At 46.8% G+C, this 24,255-nt stretch overlaps 2 protein-coding genes and 2 long non-coding RNA genes across 9 annotated transcripts in view; 2 read left to right on the top strand and 2 right to left on the bottom strand.

Annotated features, from left to right (window-relative positions):
• Positions 1 to 965: 965 nt before the first annotated feature.
• On the bottom strand, positions 966 to 5,934 carry ING2 (inhibitor of growth family member 2). The gene is made up of 2 exons (XM_054202486.1): positions 5,745 to 5,934; positions 966 to 2,241 (listed from the first exon to the last, which is right to left on the bottom strand). The coding sequence occupies exons 1-2, from the start codon at positions 5,932 to 5,934 to the stop codon at positions 1,571 to 1,573; spliced, it is 861 nt and encodes a 286-aa protein (XP_054058461.1). The 3' UTR covers positions 966 to 1,570.
• On the top strand, positions 5,704 to 12,916 carry LOC128909941 (uncharacterized). Of its 3 annotated transcripts, XR_008466557.1 has the most exons (4): positions 6,208 to 6,316; positions 6,910 to 7,053; positions 10,223 to 10,451; positions 10,621 to 12,916. It is a non-coding gene; the product is annotated as an uncharacterized LOC128909941 (long non-coding RNA). The 3 variants fall into 3 exon arrangements; XR_008466558.1 differs by lacking the exon at positions 6,208 to 6,316 and adding an exon at positions 5,704 to 5,823 and having other exon boundaries at positions 10,223 to 12,916; XR_008466556.1 differs by having other exon boundaries at positions 10,223 to 12,916.
• A 2,945-nt stretch (positions 12,917 to 15,861) lies between these two features.
• Positions 15,862 to 21,339, bottom strand: CDKN2AIP (CDKN2A interacting protein). Its single transcript, XM_054202485.1, has 3 exons — positions 21,071 to 21,339; positions 20,836 to 20,966; positions 15,862 to 19,581 (listed from the first exon to the last, which is right to left on the bottom strand). The coding sequence occupies exons 1-3, from the start codon at positions 21,292 to 21,294 to the stop codon at positions 17,945 to 17,947; spliced, it is 1,992 nt and encodes a 663-aa protein (XP_054058460.1). The 5' UTR covers positions 21,295 to 21,339; the 3' UTR covers positions 15,862 to 17,944.
• An 84-nt stretch (positions 21,340 to 21,423) lies between these two features.
• Positions 21,424 to 24,255, top strand: part of LOC128909942 (uncharacterized) — a 51,573-nt gene continuing 48,741 nt past the window's right edge. For all 4 annotated transcript variants that reach the window (XR_008466561.1, XR_008466559.1, XR_008466562.1 and 1 more), the window contains exon 1: positions 21,424 to 21,570. This is a non-coding gene — a long non-coding RNA (uncharacterized LOC128909942). The remainder of the gene's footprint in view (positions 21,571 to 24,255) is intronic.

The raw sequence follows: 24,255 nt of genomic DNA, 5'->3' as shown, positions 1-24,255 counted from the left end.
TCATCCATCGTGGTTTGCTTTTGCTCACCTGCCTTCTGGGCTGCTCTCAACTCAGCACAACTGCTTCTCCATCGGGCTTGGCCAGAGATGGTGTCGCTTTTCCCTCTGCGCTATCAAGGGAGACCTTAGCAGCAGAGACCTATGGGGACCTTCTGAGCTCTTGCAGCCCACCTAGAGATAACCCCCAGCCCTGCAGAGCTGCTCTGCCTGCCTTGTCAACCTCACCAGGGCACAGGCGGTCTCAAGGAAGACAACTGTTGAGCAGGAACCCTAGGTGCAGGCTTTGGTACACCACTCACTCCTCCTCAATTAGCACCTCCCATTGCAAAGGGGCAGAAACAGCTGTTTTCCATCTTCTTGGGGACGAGGAAGTTCACTTTTACCTACCACCCAAGGAGTGTTTAGACACTACCAGCATACTTCAGGACAACACTGTTACTTACCCTGTCGGAAACCTGCTGGGATTTGTCTGCTGGCTCTGTGCCAGTCGCACTTATGTTTTGTTTATTAGCTATCAAAACTTGTATTGAAAGCTTTTGCCTTAGGCCTTTTTAGATAGTTGCCCAAGTCCAAGAACTATGGTGCCATGCCTAAACCCAGGTGTGACCACACACATACCCAAATGCCACTTAAGGAAAAGCAAAGTTTACATCCCAGAGAATACCGGTCATGTTTCAGCTCTCTAGAGATCTATTAGGATGAAGATTTCATCATATTTGCAATTTCTGTTCCCTGAGATGTCAATAAACCCTCCTCTCAAGGGATCCTTATACCACTTCAAGGCTTATATAGGCAACGACAAAACATAAACAATCAAGGAAATAGGTTCAGCATTAGAGAGACCATCTTAAACAATAAAGACCACATCAGGATCTTTGACAGGATCCCAACAAAACCCACTAGGAATATCCAGAACTGCTTTATACACCATAATTCTATCATATCCAAAAACTGACTCCCAAGTGTAAAGTCACAGAGACAAGAGTTTAATATTGACAAAAAAAAAAAGCTTAAGTTAGTGGTATTTTCTTCCTTGAAATAACATACTGGTCATATGAAAGTCACTGAAGAGGTCTGCTTTTAGGTCGGAAGACTTTTACAGTTACAGCTGAATTCAAAAACCCTAATTTGAAATGTGTGATGTTAACACAAAAAAACCTGAAAACTTAAAACCTGGGATAAAGAACAAGCTCAGTTGTTAAGACTCTAGCAGTTACGTGCGGCCTTTCAATGCCTTTCCCATAACATGAAAAGTTCTTCAGTATCTTTCCGACCACCATTATTTCAAGATTCACAAGGTTTTTTAAAATACTAATGGGGTTAAATTGAAACCAAGCGCCATATGCTTGTAATGTCTTCTGTGAAGGTCTGAAGCCACCCTGTTTCAACTATTTGGTTACTCAGTGCAGAAAGTTAAAGATCACAGAAGGTATAACAGCTTTTAATACTCCATTAATATTATAGATTAAAAATTATTGCATAGTCTTATGCATTTCCTAAAACAGCTTTCTCTGGAAATTAAACATTTTAATATAAAAGGAGCAACTCTTTAAAACACGAATTGCTTTCACTACCTCGATCTTCTATCCTTTTTTGATTTGTCAGTACATTTGTCCATCGTTTTCTCATTGTCTCCTCTGCACTTGGGGCAATACCATTTCCCCTTTGGTTTGTAGGTGAGTCCAACACACGAGAAGTGGAACCACTCGATAGGACACTGTTCGTTATCACATCCTATCATTTCGCCGTAAGACACTTGGTTGCATAAGCAGTAAGTCGGTTCATTGGGATCAATTGCAAATTCTACAGGTGAAACTTCTCTCTCTTGTTTGGCTTTGGAGCGTTTTTTCTTCTTGGAAGATTTAGATCTTTTTTCTTTAGGTGGCTGATCATCGCAGTCATCGATACCATTCGCTATATGGCACAGATCACGGCTTTCACTGGTTCGCTGGCGACGAGGTCTACGTGAAGATCTCTCTGGCTGGCAGGACTCCATCTTTGCCTTTTCTAGAGGCTTTTCGTTCTCAGACAGATCTTGAAAACACTGAGAGTGTGTTTCCATTTGCCGGGCTCTATTCTCTACCAGTTCTAGCATCTGAGTAACTATTTGAATTTTTTCATCTCCAAGTTCTTGGCTGTTGATTAACGCACGCTGAAGATGCTGCTGCAAGCGTTTCTTCTGAATAGGATCGTTTTCTGCCTTGTATTTTTCATATACATCATCTATTTCTTTTAACGCTTCTATAAAATAAACGTAACAGGAATAATTACACAAGATGGAACATGCTCAAAAAAATACAGAAATGTATTTCTAACTGATGAGAAATAGTACAAATTTTAATTATAGTATACCCTAGTGGGCTAGATCAGGTATTTCATTCAAGTTGCACGTGGTCATCAAATCAGTGTTTAAAATCACAATCTGCTGCAAGAAAAAATTCAAGGTCTAAGAAAAAGCAAGCTTGTTTTAGCCATTGGAAAAAGAAAGGTTACCCCAAAAAAGGGGACCATAGCTGCTGGAGCATGGATAGTCCAGATCCTGCCTCCGGCTGCCAAAGTAGGAATATCTCTATTGAGAGTCTTTACCACACTAGTTACAAAGCCCTGGCCTACAAACCCAAGCAACAGCTTATCATATCACAGGAAGGAACTTGGAATTCATCATATATCATGATATATAACACTCCAGAATTAGGATACTCGGGTCCTCTGCCTTCCCCCTTCTTATTCATCTAAAGGTTTGGCATTACACTTTCAAGTAGACGTAGTTATAAAAGGATTATGACAACTGAAGTTACACCATAGCAAATTTACAACCAGGATTTAAATCATCTTAAAGCACTCAAAAAGCTTTTTCTATGACCGAGACAAATTACGGCACGTTGCATTTCAAATCGAGGTTGAACTTTTCAGAGCAGGTCACCTACTGTTTAGTGCATCCCAGGACATTTTTAAGCTACTAGTCATGAGTGGATCACAGTTTGACTTCTAAGATTTTTCTCTTCTTGCAAGTCATGCAAAATAACTGGATGAGTTGCTGTGAATCTTTCATAAAATTTAGTTCTTAGAAGCAAGTTTAATGAACCCAAATATGAGATTAACAAATGCCTTATAAGCCAGTCTTAGCCTCTACTTTGTTGTTCTGTATCACTGGATTTGAAAACAATATTTTCCTGACCAAAAGTCACACTAGATGTGTACACAAAAGACAGAAATTGTTAACATGGAAGGAAATAGATGAGTAGACCTGACAGTGAAACCTGATGCACTGTGTCAGATACAGCACTGGCTCCTTCAGAAACAATTTAGGGATTTTATTTGAACAGGCAAGGGAATTTATGAATGATACTAAACTATTTACTTCTAAAGCAAGAAGATATGCAGTACAATCTGTCTCTTCCTGAAGACCTGCATTTCACAAACTGGCTTTCGTTTTTAAAGAATTTGTCTGCATTGTACAGTTGTGAAATGATTCGAGCTTACGCTAAATGGAAACCATAGATATTATCTCAACATTGTTCACAGTGATTTTTTTTCCTGCTGACATCTTGAAACAGTAGCTGAAGCGTGAACAGCCACTTTTTACTATAAATTCCGAAACCTGTATGACAACAAGAGCCGAAAGCATTTTTTTCTGTTCCTGATTTTCACTAGGGGAAGACAAAAATCACTACTCTGCCTATCCAATAACTCAGCCTATTCTTTCTCGATACTAGCATTCCCGCTACCGTTAAAAACACAAGCTTTGTTTCCCTGCATCTTCAGGTGCATCTCTTGCCTGTTGCCCTGATGGGGGAGATAAAAATAACTAACTCTCTGCTCCTAAAAAGCACGGAGTAAGGTACATTGCAGGCTGTTGAACCAAAAAGGCATAACCAGAGTACAATATTCTGCAGCCACATTGTCTCCCACGCAGCCTTTTTTTATGGAGGGGGGGAAAGTGTGTAGTTACAGATTTCCCATATTGAGAATGCCCTGTTTAGAAGAACCCACAAGCAATAGCTGTTCGCTTTTTCACACTGTGACAGAGAACCACTTTCGCCCTATATTATTCCCTGGGTGCAGCCCGTGAAGATACACTGAAGACTTCAAATGGATCGCCATCCGTTAAAAAGAGGAAAGAACTTTTGGACTGAGAGAGATGCAAGTTCACCAAACTCCTTATTGGTCCCTGAGATTAGAGAAGGCATCCATACACCCAACTAAATAGCTCTGAAACCCCTGTTAAAAAAAAACAACAGCACAAAAACACAACAAAAAAAACCCCAACACAACACAAACCAGGGCCAAGTGTTCATTACAATAATCTCATTAAGTTTGGTGGAGCTAATAAAAGCTAAAAGGATTTCAGTTTTCCAAGCACAGGAGTGGCTTCGTCCCTCCTGTGTGAGCTATCATTACCTTTTAAATTAGCTGAAGTTATAGAGCACTGCTTTTACATCTTCAAAATTGGGCATAAAAACATTTTTATCCAATTTTTAGGGTTTAGGGATTTTTGTTGGGTTTTTTTAACACTTGAAGGCTTTGGTAAAGCTGGCAACAAACTTCTGCAGGCCAGCCTCGACCAAGAATTAAAAATGCTGCAGACGAGTGTAAAGGTAGACTTTAAAAACACAAGAAAACTTACAAAAGCCTGTTCTTATGTATCTTCCAGGGCAATTAGAAAGAGAATCGAAAGAATCTCGTTTACAATAGCTGTCTTCAGGGGTGGCCCGTTTAACGTCTGAAAAGCCTTAACGGTCCCCTCTGACCCATGCTGGAGGAAGCCCCCCAGGAGGGAGGGGGACACAAGGGAGACGGGGATCCAGGTCCCACTCCACGGGACCAAACCCCGCTCGGCCCCTGCTGCACAGCTGCAGCAAGAATCACTGAACGGTCTGGGTTGGAAGGGACCTTTAAGGGCCATGTAGTCCAACCCCCCGCCCTGGGCAGGGACACCTCCCACCAGCCCAGGCTGCTCCAAGCCCCGTCCAGCCTGGCCTTGAACCCCTCCAGGGATGGGGCAGCCACAGCTTCTCTGGGCAACCTGGGCCAGGGGCTCACCACCCTCACAGCAAAGAATTTCTCCCTCAGATCTCATCGAAATCTCCCCTCTTTCAGTTTAAAACCCTTCCCCCTCATCCTATGGCTCCCCTCCCTGATCCAGAGTCCCTCCCCAGCTTTCCTGGAGCCCCTTTAGGGACTGGAAGGGGCTCCAAGGTCTCCCCGGAGCCTTCTCTTCTCCAGGCTGAACGACCCCAGCTCTCTCAGCCTGTCCTCACGGCAGAGGGGCTCCAGCCCCTCTGAATGCCCCTCAGGCGCGGGTCCCACCTTGCAATTAGGCAGAGAGACGGTAATTAGAAGACACCGCAGCCGCGTAGCGCGGGGCGGGACGCCTTTAATTACTATTTAACCCTCATTTCGGAAGAAGCCGCGTCTTTGGCTGAAGTTCCGGGCAACTTCCCGCTCCGCGGACCCTCTCCACGGCCACGCTGCGAGCGCTCCATGCAGCAACCCCCCCCCCCCCATCTCCCGGCCGCCAGAGCAGCCATTTACGGCCGGAGGGGGGAGAAAGCGGGAGCGGCCCGGCCCGGCCGAGCCGGGGCCTAGCGCCGGGCAGCGCGGCCCCGCCGGCTCCCACCCCCCCCCTCCGCCGGGCCCGCCCCGGCCCCTCCGCGCCGGGCGCATGTGCGGCTGGCGGGCGGCGGCCCCCCCTCCTTTACACCCCCCTCCGCCGGTGCGGCGGAGGCCGCGGCGGCGCCCACCTTGGCACTGCGTGTCCATTTCCCTCAGCAGCGAGGCGTTGCGCTGGATGTCCAGCGGCAGCGACTCCACGCACTCCAGGTAATCCTGCACGTACAGGGAGAGCAGCCGGGCCCGCTCCCCGCCCGCCGCCGCCGGCCCCGCCACCAGCTGCGGCCCCGCCAGCATCATCCCCCCGCCCCAGCAGCACATCCGCCGCCGCCGCTGCGCTGCCCGCCGAGGGCCGGGCCGGGCCGAGGCGCCTCACCGGGCCGCGGCTCCCGCGCCCCTTCCCGCCGCGGTGCCGCCGCCGAGCCCCGCTCGCAGCCCCCGCCCCTGCCCGCCGGGCTGCGCGCATGCGCCAGGCCCTGCCCTTATAAGGCGCGGCCGGCGGCGCCGCCAGGGGTTCGCATTCTCCCGCCTTCCCCTCTCCCGCGCTTCTATTGGCCCGCCGGGCGGCAGGGGGCGGGGCAAGGCGCGGGGGCGGAGCTTCTCTTAAAGGCGCACGCTTTTCTCCCTGAGGGGGGTGGTGGGGGCCCGGCGGGAGTCCCCCAGCCGCAGCTGCGTGAGGCGAGGAGGCAGGGACGGCGCGGGGGTGAGTAGCGCCGTCTGGCCGCCGGTTTTCGGTCAGCTTCTGCCGCCGCGGCGGCGTTATCGAGGCGGGGAAAGACCGCGGGTGCCTGAGGGGATCCCCTCAGGCTGGGGGATGGGGGCTCGTTAACGGTCATTAACGGCTTCAACAGTCGGTGTCCCCCTGTTGATCCGCTCTTCCCTAAATATTCTCTGTCCCCTGGGGAGGCGGAGGAGTTTCTCTCAGGGGTGCTGGCTGTCATGGAGTACGCGCGTTCCCGGCGTACAGGCCGTGAAACTCCGCGCTGTGCTTTCAGCCATAAACCCCAACGCTTTCAGGAGATAATACACGTTTCCGGGAGGTAATACACCTATTCAGGAGATAATACAAAAGGTGTTTGAGCAAGGAGAAAAGTGCCGAAGTTTTACGTTCGATGCTGAAACCTGGCGCCGCCCTCTCATTTTCTCAGCTTATTTTGGCGCACAAAATAATCTATCGGCGCCGTTGGCGCTAAATCTCTCAAAACGCACCTTCCCGAAGGCACCGTGTCTGACAGGAGGGGAATGCAAGTAAGTTTTATCTCAAGAATATAAACACACATTAATTTTTTTTTGCAGATGGCTCGCGTATTGCTCTCCCAAGCGCTGCCATGAGCTCTATCTGCAACGATTTATTGCTGAAGAGCAGTTTTCGTCGTGAGGTGAGATTTGTACCAGTAGCGTAGCGACAGGCAAAGTGCCGGGAAGGCGAGTTTCTGTCTGGTACGCAAGAATGTGCTCCATAGTCAACCCTTTCTCCCTGTAGCAGTTGATAGGGTGAGGCTTCTAATTAATTCATATCCTCCAATTGTAAGAAGCATCAGTTTAGACTGTTCTTGGCCACAATAAGAGCAAAATGATTTGTGATAAGCCATTACTTAGGGAAGCTGAGTGACATTTTATCCCGAGGAATCATTTCAGAGAATTTTAAATAAGGCATCAAAGAAGTTTAGCCTTTTCAAACCCACTCGCCCGCCAACAAATCTCCCAATTTTGAGGGAGTATCCTGTCTCCCCCAAGGCTGTTGCAGAATTTGTATCAAATGTTGGCCACAAGAAATATAGTGCGAAACAAAAAATATACTTTCAAGCTATGTACTTTTTCCTACTGGGAGAATGATATAAACCATATAGAATTACTAAAAGGTTGAGATTTCACCCCCACCTCTCTTTCAGGCCTGTTTCTGATCTTTCCTACATGAATAATTATTGGTAAGGCTCAGGGGGAAAAAACTCTTGTGGAGTCTTGAAACGTACTGAGGACACCTTTACATTTTGCAGTATGTTACATTTATATTTCAGGAACCTGAGAAAAAGTGAGGGAAAATATGATATCTGGCAAATTTGGAAAAAACATAGCATTGGAGATGATTGAATTCAAGGGTAAAATGAAAAAAAAAATCCAACCCCACCAAAATCCTTCTGTGTTAAATTTCTACCTTTAGGAAAGTGGCCAGCACTACAGAGTCCTCATACTAATCCTGTAGGTAACATTTCAGGATGGCATGGTCTGGAGTTGCGGTTAAGCAGCAGCACAGGTTGCGCAGAGAGGCTGTCTAGTCTCCATCCTTGGATATTTTCAGAGCTGAACTGGATGAGGCCTGGCACAACCTGATCTGGCTGCAAAGCTGCCTCCATCTTGATGGCCTCCAGAGGATCCTTTCCAGCCTACTTTTTTTGTATGATTCTGTGAATACATGATCTGTGCCAGATGGCTCGTCTGAGGACAAAATTCATGTATTGAACTTCGCAGACTTTGTCTGATCAGCATCTCACCTGATGGCCGTCTGCAAACATTACTTTCTTAAGACCCAAGTTCACGAAAATATTTAAACACATTCTTAAGTTTCAACTCATGTAGCTACTAAGCTGGTATCCTACATGACAGTGATTTTCATACGTCTGCGTTTAAGATGATGAGTAATTGTGGCTGTAGAATGGTTTTGCCCAAGTCAGCAGCGTGTTGGCAAGTTCATAGAAATGAATGAAAACAAAGTTGTAGGCAGTACTTTCAAAACATTCTTTATTACGCTGATGTCACTCTGGCCAGAAAAACAGGAAGTCTGCAACTCAGTGTGTTCATGTTCCTAAGAGGATGCCTTCATCTTAAAATCCGTAACACCAGTAAAACCAGCTGCTGCTTTTTTGTGTATTGTGACAGCTCAGATTACGAAGTTAAACCTCAGACCGTTCTATGCTACTCGTCTCATTTTTGCACAAATAGATTTAGAAAGTGAAAATAACCTAGTTACCTCCACTTCCATCGTCAGTAAACTGCTGAAGCTTTATTGTCGGGTGTTCATAGCTGTCACTTCTGAGTAACTGAAGCCTCCTCCATTGAACTATTTCATATAATACTTACAGGTAACACTTACTGTAAGGCAAAAGGCACTAGCTGTATACCAGCGCAAAAGGACCTGGATTAGTATAAGTAATACAATATTCTTTAGAAAGATGTTTTGAGGGGTTATGTTTCTGCATATAGTGAGTTTGAATGGCTGTAGCGTTGTGCTGTCTCATGAAGGAATAAAGCTGAGAAATAGAGATTTCCCCTACAGAGCAGAAAAATAAAGCAAAAATGTTCATTAAAAATTAACATGTTATTTAAAATTAAATGTTAATCACAATCAAATGTTAATTTAAAAGTAACATTTTGGCATCATTTTTTTTTCCAACAAGAAACTACGTATGCACCGTTGGTAAAGAAATAGCCAAGAAAGTCTTTTTAGAATAATTTGTAACATTTGTTTCAGGTGGGTTTTGTGCTAAAAACTTGCTGTTTGTTACTATGGGGGAAGCAGTATCTAAGGTACAGCAGAGATCAGCTAACGTTTCCTGAATTTAAATGTTGTCTGCTGTTTTCGAACACTAAAATAAAGATTTGAATTTTGAGTAGTCTTAAGAATGCAGCAGTAACATTAGACCAGATTTCCCTAGGAAAAAGAAGCCTTAGCTTGCTGCGTGTTTGAAGCCTCTGGGGGGAGGAAAGCAAGAGAAGCAGGCTGAATTCTCTGGTTTGATCATGCCTCAAAATGGGTAGGAGCACTGGAGAATTTTGATGTATTGTACTCAAGTTTGCAAGTTGGTAGCTTCCGCAACCCAACTATGTCTTCTTTTGATGACTCTGAGAATAATCTGGAGATAAGAGGTACAGTAGAGCAAAACGCTGCTATTTGTAGAGACAGAAAGGCAGAACGACCAAACATTTCCACCAACTCTTTCCACTAAGTGGAGCATTGTCAGCTTGAGGTTGAAATTCACAGTGGTATCAGGGATGTGTTATTAGGGTGTGTTGCATAAAACCTGACTCAATGGTTATCTTCCAAGAGTAAATAATACACAGAAGTCCTGTATTCAATTTATTTAGAGCTATTTATATGTCTCTAAACTACCCCCACTTTTCATGGAGAGTAGATCACAAAAATTTTGTTTCTTTACCATTTGTCAGTGTAGTTTTTAAAAGTCCCAATCACAGTATTCCCCTTCTCTTTGTGAAAGCTTATTTCATTATATTATAGATTTTACTATGATAAAATATTTCCAGATATTTAATCCAAATCTTATTTTCCCCAGTTGAAGTTTTGCCTCCCATCTTTCCTAATCCTGATTTTACATCCTCAAATCATAGCTGGACAGATTCCTGTCCTGATTCACCTAATAATACACAAGTTGGTTAGATTTTTTTCAGCTCTCCATTGATAGCCCAGGAAGAGTTTCAGCCTGTGGAAAAAATAATACAAAGCAGCATTATTGATGAGGACAAGTCCATTAGGGACTGTGAGTGTGAAAGACCTACTTAGCATTTAGTGGAAATGCTCGAAGGATGACACCAGTGTGCTTCTTTTAAGCAAATGGAACAGAATTGGGTTTTGATGATATATATTTCTTGACAGGTATGCTTCTCTGGTTTCCATGGGATGAAGAGGATGAAGAATTCTCCAAGATAGCAAGAAAAGAAATGCAAAGAAAGAATCAGTACAAGCCAGATGGGCTATTAAAAAAGTCAGCTGAATAAAGATAGAAAGGTCATATAGAAAGGCCATAGCTGACCGTCGTATAGGCGATATTCCAGGAAGAGGCTCTGTTTGCCAGAGCTACAGAGATAGTAGCATATTTGTCCAGGTAAGCTATTCTTGAAAACTTCTCTAACATCAAGTCATTCAAAAAAGATACTTCTCTGTAATGGTAGATGTCATCACTTTTGATTTTCCTTAAATATTAGGCCTGATTTATCTGGTGGAACACAAATCATACGGAAACAACTACTGTTATTTTTCTCTTTCATTTACAGAAGTGTAGGACACCTGAAAATAAGACATAAGATCAGATCATTTCAATAAGGTCATAAACTAAACCAGTACAATTCCTGAATTTCCTGAAAACCCTGGCATGTGTTTTTTCTCCCAGCTAGTCTCATCCTCCACCGTGTCAAAGAGCTTTCTAGCACCAAGTAACAAAATCCCGCACGGATCAGGAGGTGTATGTTCTTCCTCATCCAAATGCAAACATCTGTTCAAAAGCTGGAGGCGTTCCAAGTTTTCTGCCAATATGCTCTAAGAGAAAATCTCTTCCCGAGACCAAATTAGTGATTGATTGACTTGTATTAACATGGGGAAGAAGGCAGCTGCAATATCTAGCTCATCTTTCGTCTTCCAGCTGCTGGGTTGGAAGATGGGTTATCTCACCATGAGCAGAGTGGAAAATGGAGTAGTGTGCAAACTAACTTTTCTTTGTGCTTTGTTTTTTAATAACTGTTTATTTTTACAATTCTTCCTATTCAGCTTCCATACTCTAATCCCGTGGCTGTACCCAAAAGTGTTTTGAGAAATTGATAGGCCCAAGGCAGGAGTTGTTAAGGAATTCGCTTTTACATCATTCATCATTTCCATCAGCGCGTATTGACACATTGTGGCTTTGTTTTGAGCAGAACCACACTGCTCCTTTCTTTTGAGAGTATCCGCTCTGTTCAGAGTGAGGAATGGTAACAAGTTAATCTTAGGCAAATAAGCAGCCACTGTCTTTATTGTCTTACTTGAGCCCTGAAGCTTGATCCTCTTCCATTGGAGTAAATGGAAGAATCCAGGTGACTTTAATGGAAAAGAACTGAGCCCTTTTTGCCCACAATAAACAAAGGGGTTTTTGTGTGCTCTTACCTGAGCTACACGCTAACATGCATCCTGAGTGTCTGTGATTCTGCTACTTGGCACAGGTCAGGTGAAAAACACATTCGTACTTCTTCCTCTTGTGAGAAACAAACATACACAATCGCGCCTTTGTAATCGAGATTGTGAAACGAGGGCAGGCAGTGCACCTGCAGGAAGTTTCAGTAGTTGATAGTTTAAGACATTCACGGTACTCTCCCCCATGTGGATGTTAATTTTCCTTTCCAACTCAGGAAATAAAGGTGGGAATCATGCAGCCAAACATGTCGAATGAGACAAGAATCTTAGTATAAATAGGTATTGTCCTAAAAATGTCTACGCTGACTGTAAGGAGAGCCCAGGTCTGTTGTCACAGATGTCAGTGAAATGAATTCCACTCCGTATGCAGAAAGGGGGTAATTACATGCCTACAGTTACCATTTATGAATTTCAGAGTTCCCCTGAAAGCTTGAAGAGAGTTTTGGCATATGTCATAAAAACTCTGCACCAAACAGGAGGAAGCCTAATTTATTTTAACCTCCTAGCATGGATTTTTTTTCCCCTCTTTGAAATCTGCTTATCCAAACCTAGTATAAATGATTAATCTCTAGTGCAACTGAAAAGTCACTGCAAATAGCACCAGAGAGTAATTTCATATCTTCAAAATACCTCTGTAGCACCGAGTCACCTGCATTGTGTGTTTCTTAGGGCTGCTGCTGCTATGCAAATTTTTCAGTGCCTCCACTTACTCCAAGTTAACAAAAATTAGTATTCTATACTGATATACATACAACTGATGCATGCTTTTTTCCCAGAACTGACAGAGTTTACATTTGCTTTATTATTCAGCTGTAATTGTGAGAAAAATTATTTGTTAAACAAGCTGAATAGGTCCCCGGCTTCTCAACCATCCTCTTCCCCAAAATAATGAACAGAAGTATGATGTTTTCTCTAAATGAAGGAAGGATTTGGGGTGGAAGGCAGTTGTCAAAATATGGGCAGCACCCTCTTAGACTGCAGTTAAAATGTAAAACACCAGAGGATTTAGAAAATTGGGAGAAGGTTGGTTAGATTGGCTTTCTTACTGGTGACAAAATCTCTTTTGCCCAGTGTGATTGATCTCTGGCAGTGGCATTTAAAACATGTTGTTTCGCAGTCCTCTTGGGCCTTACAATTAATGTTACTTGACCATCAGTGACAATTCAAACTTTAAAGGGCTGTGGGCTCAGATGTTGGAGCCGAACAATGCGTTTTTAGTTGCAGAAATGTTACTGGAGGAAGAAAATACCTAACTGGTAACCACTGGAACCCAGTCTTCTGCTGCCTTAGCAACGGGCAGCTGCGCTCAGAAATTACCCTGTGCCTTTTTCAAATTTAGCCTACCACGTGTTTGAAACTATTATCAGGTATTGACACAAACTCCGTTTTTCTGAACGCTGATACGTGAGCGTGTCTTCAGGGCAGGTGGGACCCTCTGCTGTGGTGTCCGACAGGCCAGCCTCGTGTCTGCATCGTCACCTGCAGGTGCTGGGGATGCCGTGGGGGCCAGCTCTGCGCTGGCAAGTGTCCTGGCTCAGCCACGTGCAGCCACTGTCTACCCGCAGTCACGGGGGTTCAGCGGGATTGCATGCAAGGACGAGAATTAATGACAGCTGAAAAATTGATACTTCTGGCAGCAGATGTAAAATCGGGGGCGGTACAGGGGTAATGAGCACAAATGACAATATTTTCTTAAAAACACATAACCTTTGCTGTGGCAGTGGCAACTAGAACCATCTGGAAGGCACACAGATGCAAGTTGATTGTTGTTAAGTGGACAAAGAGTGTGGCATATTAAACACTATGCAAAACATTGAAAAAAACGCACGTTTTAGCAGAAAGAAAAGCTTACAAAAATATCCTACCAAGCAGATATTGCTGTTATTTTCGCTGCGGTTTGCATCATATAAAGCTGGGGGATAGTTGTGCCTACTGAAAGAGCGAGACAGCGCCAAAACTCTTTCAGTGTTGTGCTTTTCCCCCCCTCAGTTTCTGCACCACTGGCCCATGTCATCTCATGTCAGCCTATTGTCATCTCTAGTCAAGACGAGTTCGATTGGTGATGTATTCTGTCCTGCTAACAAATCTGAAGCATTCACCATAAACTGCAAGTGTGAGAATTTTGTCCCCGCACAGAGAAAACCAGCCCAAATTGTCTGTAGTGCGATCTTTAGGGTGAAAAAAAAAGAAGAACAAGCCAACAGCGGTGGCTGCAGAAGCTCCAGCTTGTCAACACCAGCTCATCTGTGCTCTTCAGCTTGTGCCGCAGGTGCCACCTGCACCACAGAGGGACGACAGCTCGGGAAACACTAGCTTCAGCTAGCCTGCCATGTATCTCTTTTAGCAGGTGGAACTAGGACATCGGGATTTCATTACAGTTTCTCGACTGAAAACACAAGAGAACTTCATAGAGCAGTGCCCTAGTTTAGTTGCTTCTTTTGGGATGGGTTCTTTGATAGCATTTTAATTTGTAATCTCTATTTTCCCATGCTGATCATGTGAAGAATTAAGGGAGAAAAGAGAGAAAAATGCTCAAGTGTCCGAGACAGCAACCAAACCAACAGCTCCAGCCAGGTGTTTGTCAGCCCGCTGTGCACCTTCTCAAAGCTCCTGCGAGAAGCTGTCAGAGCTGTTGTTGACAGTTCTGTGCAGAGCTGCTCCCTGCTTTGCTCCCTGCGCTCCTCTGGGGTCTGACATTGCTGGAAATGTACCGCCATGTGGGGATTGCTGGAAGAATGAGACCCCACCTGCAGTGCTGCTCTGGGTCCCCAACATAAGGAGAACATGGACCTGTTGGAGCAGGTCCAGTGGAGGCCATGGAGACGCTGGGAGGGCTGGAGCCCCTCTGCTGTGAGGACAGGCTGAGAGATCTGGGGGGGTTCAGCCTGGAGAAGAGAAGGCTCCGGGGAGACCTTAGAGCCCCTTCCAGTCCCTAAAGGGGCTCCAGGAAAGCTGGGGAGGGACTCTGGGTCAGGGAGGGGAGCCATAGGATGAGGGGGAAGGGTTTTAAACTGAAAGAGGGGAGATTTAGATGAGATCTGAGGAAGAAATTCTTTGCTGTGAGGGTGGTGAGCCCCTGGCCCAGGTTGCCCAGAGAAGCTGTGGCTGCCCCATCCCTGGAGGGGTTCAAGGCCAGGCTGGACGGGGCTTGGAGTAACCTGGTCTGGTGGGAGGTGTCCCTGCCCCGGGCAGGGGGTGGAACTAGATGGTCTTTAAGGTCCCTTCCAACCTAAACCATTCTGTGATAGTGATGAACGAGCGGCGAGTGATGCCCGGCAAAAGGGGATGGCCTGAGAGTGAGCCCCGTTCTGTTGGTGCGCCGGGCGCACTACCTGCGTGTCTGTTGGCCGTGACGAGGGCCCGCCCCGCGCTCACCCGCTCAGCCCGGGGGCCTCTCGGCGGGAGCATGCGTGAGGCGGCGGCGGGCGGGGCGCGGCCGCGCCCGGCACTCTCTGCCGGCGGTCCGGGGACTTTCCCCTAGGCGGGCGCGGGGCCCATGAGGAACACAGCGTCCTCCGTGCGTGGCCTAGAGAGCAGGTCTTCAGAACATCCCGCCCAACAGGCAACCCGCCGCCTTAATATATGAGCCGCCAGCCAGGATGTCGTTGCACTCAGAGCGAGGGTTAATTGCCGCTCCGGTTCTCGCCCTGCCGATCCCGTAGACGGTGCACAGAGAGCGCGGCCCGCTCGGCGGAACCCCGCTCTCCCGGGAGCCCGTGGTACCGGCCCCGCCGAACGCGCCCCGCCGCGGCGCCTCACGGGGAAGATATTATGCAAATGAGACGTCTTAGCTCCGCCCCCCCGGAGGCCGCCCTGCGCTCCAGCGCCGCCTCGCGGGCAGCGCCCCGCCTCGCTCCCCTGGGGGCTAGAAAACAGCAGCTTTTACCCATATCCACCCAAATTGGGGTGCGCCAGCGGCAACCCGCGGGGCAGCGGCCCGAGAGGAACCAGCCATAGCCACCTAACCTGCTCCAGCAGCCCTCCGAGGAAACAGGAGCCATCTTTACCGACTGCTGAAAAGGCAGGGTCAGTTATGTTGCAGCGGGTCAGGTCCGTTTGTCTCCCCGAGACAACTCCGTTCTAGTTGGTCCTCGTCAGCAAGGTCAGACAATTAACCAGCATCCCCATCACTAGCGACCAGGACGGCGCCCGGGAGGGAGACTCAGCGGTTTTACAGCTGGCAGGACCACACACATGCTCCTTGCCACAGCCAATTCTCTGAAATCCCTCCTTCCTTCCTTCCAGCATAATGAAATGTTAATAAATTCTCATTCAAATAACACTTATTTACTCATACGTTGGAAGCTGTTTGTCGGGCCGCAGAACGTGAAATGAAAGTAACACACTTCAACTTCCAGTTTCTATTAAGAGTAGCTACAGACTCGTCTTTTAATGAATCACAACCAAACATCAAAGAGGAATAACATTCAAAAATTTTTTTAAAAAAAGTAAGCTTAAGTCAGGACTTTTAAAAAAAGGCATCTAGCCCCTTGGCCTTTTAACGCCATTACCTTCACGCCCCAGGGATGTCAGTAAATAACCGAGAGCTTCACCGCACAGCCGGGAAACACAGGTTTGCACATCACAACATCTGGAGATGCCCAAAGCAACAGCTGAGAAAGCCGAACATTAGAGGCCATGGGGATGCAACCCCAGCCCCACAAAAAACAGCCATCCCAGGCCTCCGCTTGCACTGGGCGAGTGGGTGAAAACATCTTACGCATCCCGAATGACCACCACATCTCCCACCGATGGCAGACACTGCTCTGTGCTGGCAGCACACTGTGCCAAACACCGTTTCCCCACATCAGCAGATGCTCCGGAGACACCAAGGGGAAACTCCTGAGAAATCCAAAGCGGAGCGAAGGGCGACCAAGGGCACAGGAGCCAGATGGAGGAAGGTCTCAACTGGCCACATCGGGAAGCATGAGCGCCTGGCAGGCTTCAGGTGCTACGGACCGGACAGACGGCGCTGTTACAAATCACATAGGGGACAGCATGACAACGCCGCGCTGGTTCAGTCCCAAAATCTAGAACTGGAAGTCTTTAAGTGGACACACACACTACCGCGATCCCAGGAATTCCTGTTCACGCCTGTGGGACTCGATCCACAGATCTGCCAGTCACATGTAAGGTCTCCATTAAATGATGCTAACTACTGTAATTGGACAAGATTAATTCAAAACAGCACTGAAGACGTTATGTTTTTACAATTACATGTCATTAACCAATATATCAAAACATGCAGTTTGTGCAGGTATTTCAGTAACATTGAAAATAAAAGGTAATTTCCCACTTTCTTCGCTTCAAACCATTCTGTACATGGTGTAAAAACGTAGCAAAGGGCGGGCTCGATTACTGTGAGCGCTTTACAATTCACTTGCCTTCTCTAGGAGCAGCATCTTCCTTTTACTTATCTCAGTAAGCGTTACCAAAGTAGAAATCAGTATTCTATAGGTTCGCTCTATCCGTTTTACAGTATTTCAGCTGCACATCCAAAGAAAACAAACTCATCCTTGTGGGATTACACCTCGAAGCCACTCAAAGTAAAGCTTTTCTTAAGGTGTTGCGAAGTTATTGAAATGGCTGGAATATTGAATAGCCTGAACCAAAGTACTATAAAAGCACATCCCAGAAGTTTTTATTGTTTTAGTAGCAGTCAAAATATGCTTAGTAGAGAAATCCGTGTTTATTTGGAAAAAGTGTAAATGATATTTCACAATATAAGTTAAATCTGCTTACAGTTTTGGTGGCTGAAGCAGCTGCGACTTGACTGCTAATTGGTAATTTACCAGTATCACGTTAAACGGGATCTAACCTGCTAGTACACTGCTAAATGGGATCTAACCTGCTAGTATAATGTTAAATGGGATCAGGGTGTCATTTCTATTGCAAATGTTACGAAAACATCCCATAAAAATAGTCAACCAACTATTTTCTCTCCTAGTATGAGCAACAGTGAACATTATGAGCAACAGGCCTGAAACAGATGACTCAAACTTTTTTTGATTGAAATTTTTAAACAACTTTCAATCTTTCAAGTATTATGGTCCCTATATACATACTTCTATGTGTCTAAAAAAGACATGGTAGACAATTGAGCACACTGCCATCAAATCGTAAGAATTACAAAATTGTCAGGTTTCAAACAGCAAATTGTACCTTAATCGTTTAATTAAAAATAGAAGAATTAGGTAGACTATTTTGCAAATAAAACAGCACACTAGTGTGCTATATATTAAGGCATACCTTTAAATGCGCACTTGTCATCCCTAACAAGTTTTATACAATTGCTACCAAGTGAAAGGACTATCATTGTCTTGCAAAACTGAGAAAGAAATACAAAATATCTGGAAGCCTACGTTTTTAAAGTACAAAATTAACCTTCAGTCCTCATCTTGAAATACTATATACGGTACAAACGGCGATTCTCCCCTACAAGATCTCACGAGGATTTCTTAAAGCTGGAGGTAAATTCGAAGGTTTTGATTCTTCATCCAGAAGTACCAAATCTTCAATTTCTCTGCCTTTGTATTTTCTTTTACATATCTTCACAATTACTCTCTTCTTGAGGAATAATTTCAAAGCTTCTCTGGAAGCAACCGCTTTGGCATTTTCCATACTTTTACCACAGCCAGTACCCAAGTAGACAGACTTGCACCTCAGTTCACAAACTATATTTTCTAGAGAGCTCTTATTTTGAGGCAAGTCTGCAAGTTCCTTCAGGGGAACAAAAGCAACATCTAACGTAGCTTTTACAGACTGAATCGACGAGTTTAGAAGTTCTGCGTGATTTACGTTTGGACTGAAGCCTCCGACAGCAACCAGTTTCCAGGCTACAGCTTTGTACAGTCTGTTGAAAAAAGGTTGTCTCTCTTTTGCATCTTCGCTGGTTAACGGCTTGCACAAAGCCCTCGCAGGGCTTTCGCCTGGCTGTGAGCCACTCTTGGAGGCAAGCTGTGGTGAACCTGCCTGTGTGCCACCCTTGGAGGCCAGCAAAGAAGCACCTGCCTGAGCTCCACCCCGGGTGGCCAGTGACGAAGGACCTTGCTGAGCGCCACTCCGAGCGGCCAGCAGCGAAGCAGCCACCTGAGCGCTGCTCTTGGAAGTCAGGAGCGAGGATCCCTGCTGAGCACCACTCCGAGCGGCCAGCAGCGAGGCAGCTACCTCGGCGCTGCTCTTGGAGGCCAGGAGCGAGGAGCCTGCCTTCGCGGTGCCCTTGGAGGCCAGCAGCAGCGAGGTGCCCGCCTGAGAGCCGCTCTTGGGGGCCAGCAGCAGCGAGGCAGCTGCCTGAGCACCACTCTTGGGGGCCAGCAGCAGCGAGGTGGCCGCCTGAGCACCACTCTTGGGGGCCAATGCTGGGGCACTCGCTTGGTTTTTGGAAGACAGCAATGTAGCACTTGTTTGTGGGGTGCTCTTGGTGGTCGGTGGCACCACCTCTGTCTGCGGGGTGCTCTTGGTGGTTGGTGGCGCTGCCTCTGCCACTGCCTCTGGCTGTGGCGTGCTCTTGGCAGCTGCCCCCCCTGCCTCTGTCTGTGGCGTGCTCTTGGCAGTTGGTGGCACCGCACCTGCCACCACCTCTGCCTGCAGGGTGCTCTTGGCAGCTGGTGGCACCTCCGCTGCCACCGCCTCTGCCTGCGGGGCGCTCTTGGCAGCCGTTGGCACTGCCACTGCCACCGCCTCTGCCTGCGGGGCACTCTTGGCAGCCGGTGGCACTGCGCTTACTGTAGTTTTCTTTTCAGGTGATGCCACATTTTCACACTTGCTTTCCTTAGGTGGATTCTCTCCTGACTCTTTTTTAGGTGAAGATGGCTTTTGCTCAGCAGTATGTTCAGCATTAGTAGGTTTTCCTTCTGTTTCTATGTCTGATGCTGTGACCATTTCTTGATTTGAACTCACAGTTGACGGGGAGCTTTCTGGATTTTTGCTAGTGTCTTTTTCCTGCTTTTTTGGCAGTGTGCTCTCTGTTTCCTTCGGGGCTTCTGCCTTGGTTGTTTTCACATCCTTTCCAGTATCCTTAGAATCTCTGCTTTTCTCAACAGCTCGCTTCTTGGGGGGCTCCTCTAGCCCTTCTGCAAAACAAGTAAAGTATGTTATCCTCTTTAATTTCTGCACTATGAAATATCCATCTAGAGACAATTTATCTATTTTCTAAAATCTTCTAGCAATAATCTCTGTGAATTTAAATTGTATATATTAGGAATACACCTTGCACTGTAATTGCAAGTATTAACCTACTACTTTGGAACATTTTACTGTTTTTTGACAAAAAACTAAAAATACTCAGGTGCAAGATTTGGGTTGGCACCCACAGGCAGGTATGTATTTGTATTCTTGAAGTCCAAACCAAAAATAACCAAAGTACTTTAAACAGTGTCCTGGTTTCAGTTGGGATAGAGTTAATTTTCTTCCTAGCAGTTGGTTGCTGTGTTTTGAATTTAGTATGAGAAGAATGTTGATAACACATACTGTTTCAGTTGTTGCTAAGTAATATTTATATTAAGTCAAAGACTTTTTCAGCTTCCCATAGAAGCTGAAAGGGAGCATAGACAGGGCAAGCAGGCCAAAGGAATATTCCATACCATGGTGTCATGCTCAATATGTAAATGGGGGTTGGCCAGGGCAGGGATCTGTGATTGCAGCTTGGGACAAGCTGGGCAACTGATCATTGAGTGGTGCAAACAATTTGTGTTGCATCACTTTATTTTGCATATTCTTTTACCATTAGTATTATTTTTCTATTCCGTTACTATCCTATTAAACTGTCTTTATCTTAACCCACAAGGTTTTTTTTTCCTGCTTTTTCTCCCTCTTCTCCCTACTGGGGGGGAGGTAGGGGGTGAGGGAACAGCTGCACGGTCATAGTTGCTGGCTGGGGTTAAACCACAACAAATAGACTATCTGACCTAAAAAAAGTGTATTTTGTCTACTACTATCTTAAAAACATCTTTAAAATACCACTTCAAGAATTTCTTTAACAAATTATCACAAAACAACAACACCTGACTAGTACTATAGGCAAAATAAGAAGGTTACTTTTAAGCTGGAATGCAACACTCTACATCGCATTAGAAAAAATAATCAGCTTAAAGTGCACCAGTTGTAGAAATCCAAAACAAGAGCTCGGCATTATTAACGCAACACTTATGCATTACATCTATTTTACAGGTATTATATGAGGGGAAAGCATCAGAGAGAGGGGAAACGATTAACGAGGAGTTTAAAAAGTAAATTGACTACTTTCTAAGCCCGAGGTAAACAGAGAACATTAAGAAACACGCATTTTCTAGACTCCTATGTTATTGTCACAGCTATGATCTGCTAACCATTGCTACTTGATATGCCTCTTTTCTTCACCTTGGCAACCAGTTCATCTCTCGTGGTGCGGACGGGCGCGCCGGTCACTTGGATACCTTCGGCCATTTCCAGCGCCTTCTCCATCACCTGCGGCGGGTACCTGCAGGGGCGACAAGGGGACAGGAGGGGAGGGGAGGGTCAGGCGGCCCCGCCGTGCCCACCACCCCCTCCCCGGGGGGGTCCCGCCGCCCGTCCCGCACTCACCGGCAGCCCAGGAAGACGTGGTTGGCCCACACCATGGAGAGGGAGACCAGGCGCTGGAGCTGGGGGCTGCCCGCCGCCGGCCGCTCCCCGACGTTGCGCAGCAGGAACTCCCGCCGGTGCCGCCAGTGGTGCTCGGGCTCACAGGCCCCGCGCAGACCCTCCGCCCACGACACCTCCTCCGCCGTCCGACCCACCAACTCGGCCTCGGCCTTCGCCGCCGCCATGGCCGCTCCCCTCCTCCGCCCCTTCCCACAAACGGAAGCGACAACGAGGCTCCTTCCGGCGGCGCGCGATGACATCACCACCGGCGCATGCGCAGCGCCACGCCCCGACACCGCCCCGCCCCGCCCCGCCCCGCGCGCGCGGCCTGTGGTGGTTCCTCAGCCTTTTCCCTCAGGAATTCGAGGAGCGGAGGTGGGAGGAGCGGGAAGGGTCATCCGCCGTCCTGCCAGCCTGGGAAACTACGGGTCTGCTCGCAGAGTCCTTACGGCCTCGCTGAGGTCAGAGCTGGTGGCATCAGTGCCTGGTTTTACCCCTCCCTGGTGTGCGATAAGGGAGGGCAGAGGAGAGGATCGGGTTGTCATAGCGTTTCGGAGGACATGTTGGGAAATGAGGGGTGCAAAGTGTGGGGGCTGCTGGCCAGGGAGGGTCCAGGTAATTGCTCTTCATGTTGCAAAAGTTTACCCCAGAATTGTATTGAAAACTGGTTGCAGAATTCTGTTTGAAACAGGAATAAGCACACTGAAAATATCCCAAGCTTCAGTTTGCCAACACCGCAGAATAATTTAGTTTGGAAAAGACCTTTAAGATCATCAAGTCCAACTGTTAACCCAGCACTACCAAAACCACCACTAAACCATGTCCCTCAGCACCATGTCTACACGTCTTTTAAATACCTCCAGGGATAGGCAGCCTGTTCCAATGCTTAGTAACCCTTTCAGTGAGGGATTTTTTCCTAATATCCAATCTAAACCTCCCCTGGTGCAACCTGAGGCCGTTTCCTCTTGTCCCATCGCCTGTTCCTTGGGAGAAGAGACCGACCCCCCCGGCTACCCCCTCCTTTCAGGGAGCTGCAGAGAGTGAGAAGGTCTCCCCTCAGCCCCCTTTTCTCCAGGCTGAACACCCCCAGCTCCGTCAGCTGCTCCTCACCAGACTTGTGCTCCAGACCCCTCACCAGCTCCGTTGCCCCTCTCTGGACACGCTCCAGCACCTCAAGACGGCATTTGCTGAATGAGTGCATCAGAGGAGAGCTTTGGATTCCAAAGGGCTGTCCCAGGAGAGTTGTACTGTTTTTTTTCCCTCTGAATTAGAAGTCAGTCCTTGCTTAAGTTTTCAATTTTTAACACCTACATGTCATCATGAAGTGGACTACAAGACAGATTGCATTTAAGGAAGGAGTGTTTCTCCTTAAGTGACTTTATTTAGGCCAGGCTGGACGGGGCTTTGAGCAACCTGGTCTAGTGGGAGGTGTCCCTGCCCAGGGCAGAGGGGTTGGAACTAGAGGATCTTTAAGGTGCCTTCCAACCCAAACCATTCTGATTTCATGGAAATTGTTGTGTAGTGGTTTAACTCATAGTACCTCCATGGTGCAAAACTAAGTGATTAAGGAAACTTAGCCAGAAAAAATAGTCCCACACACTTTTGCTCTTTATCCACTGTTAGAGTGGAAGTGCTTTCACTTTCACTTTCTTGGTTATCCACACAATGTTATCTCACGCATTGGCAAGAATAATTCAGTGACAGAGAGCGAGTGAGCAGTACTGAGTGGGATGGCACCTGACAAGCTCACTATTGTGTTGTATTTGCATGCAGAGGAAGGAAAGGGCAGGAAGTTTGTATACTCTGCTGTGGGTGTCTTGGAGCAGTTGGTTTGTTTAGAAACGCTGTCAGAAGGTTTAGAAACGCTGTCAGAAGGTTTAGAAACAGCCCTGTGGTCACCACTGGTCAAGTGTTACCCGTCTGGTGCCAGGGGTTAGTTCTATCAGCCCAACATGTGGTTATCTGATAATGTAGCCTGAAATAGATGAAGGGCATGATCTGTCGCACTAGGGTTTCCACCTAGAAATGATCTGGGCCTGTCTCCTAGACCTCCAAGTCTGTGATACCACGATTCTTGACTTCATGGTCAATGTAGACCCTAGAAGGGAACAGTGAATGGAATCCCTGGCACACATAGGTTTGCCTTTGCACTCGAGCCGAGATCGTCCATGCTACCAGCCTGTTGGTTCACACTCTTCAATGAACCAGTTCTCTTTCTAACACGGCCAGCTGGGACTTGTCCCAGGCTTGAGATCTGCCCCTCAGGGACAGCAGAAATTCAGTCAGGCCTGCGTAGCTGTACCAGGATTACCTGTACTCTTGCAAAGGTAGCAGAGTAGACAGCACAGCCTTGAATACCCTGTCCTCCTCCGCAACCATCTGAGCTGCCAAGTGAAGTGACTAAGGACTAGTCCATGTTGAGCTGGTTATATACTAGTTAAGAGTAGAAGCTGGTGAGGGTTAGAATCCAGCGGGTGATAGGGGCAATTCTGTACACTCAGAGGGATCCCCAGAAGTCATATTCCAAAGTTGCTGAGCGAATGACAGCTCCTGATGCCAAACATCAGTGTTAGGGCTCCACATCTCAGAGTTTTGTGTCTGCTCTTGGTCACCCCACATGTATATGATTATATGGACTCACCTGCGATTCCTGGACTCCTCCAAAAGCATCGTTCTAGGGAGTGTTGGAGACTCAGCACAGCTACAAAGCTTAATACATTATCTGGTCTGAGAGTGGCTCAAGGACTGATTAGAACAACTTTTTCTTGCCCAATTTTGGAGGACAAATGAAAACCTCTTTGCCCATTGACTGCATGTGTGAACACAAACATAGGTGACAGCTGGAGAAAAGTCAGAGGACAGTCCTGCACGCTTCTGGAATGGCTCGCAAGAGTTTTTCACTGTAATGAGCAACTCCCATGGTCTTGTACCTTTCTGGCACCTTATGTTGTTTATTTTGGGTTCATTTTCTTTAATGCTCCTTCTGCATCAACGTAGCCTTGTTATTGGTACAAAGATGAGTTAAACGAAAGTTGAGCCTTTTGTCTTCCCTACCTGTTCTTTTCCAGACATATTCTTTCTACTTTATTATTGTGTGCTTGAATCATACTGGAAACAGGCAAGGTCCCAGCTGTGGAGCGTGGGAT

The sequence above is a fragment of the Rissa tridactyla genome, chromosome 5 (assembly GCF_028500815.1).
Source record: "Rissa tridactyla isolate bRisTri1 chromosome 5, bRisTri1.patW.cur.20221130, whole genome shotgun sequence".
NCBI lineage: Eukaryota > Metazoa > Chordata > Aves > Charadriiformes > Laridae > Rissa > Rissa tridactyla.
This window is presented reverse-complemented; position numbering and strand designations above follow the sequence as displayed.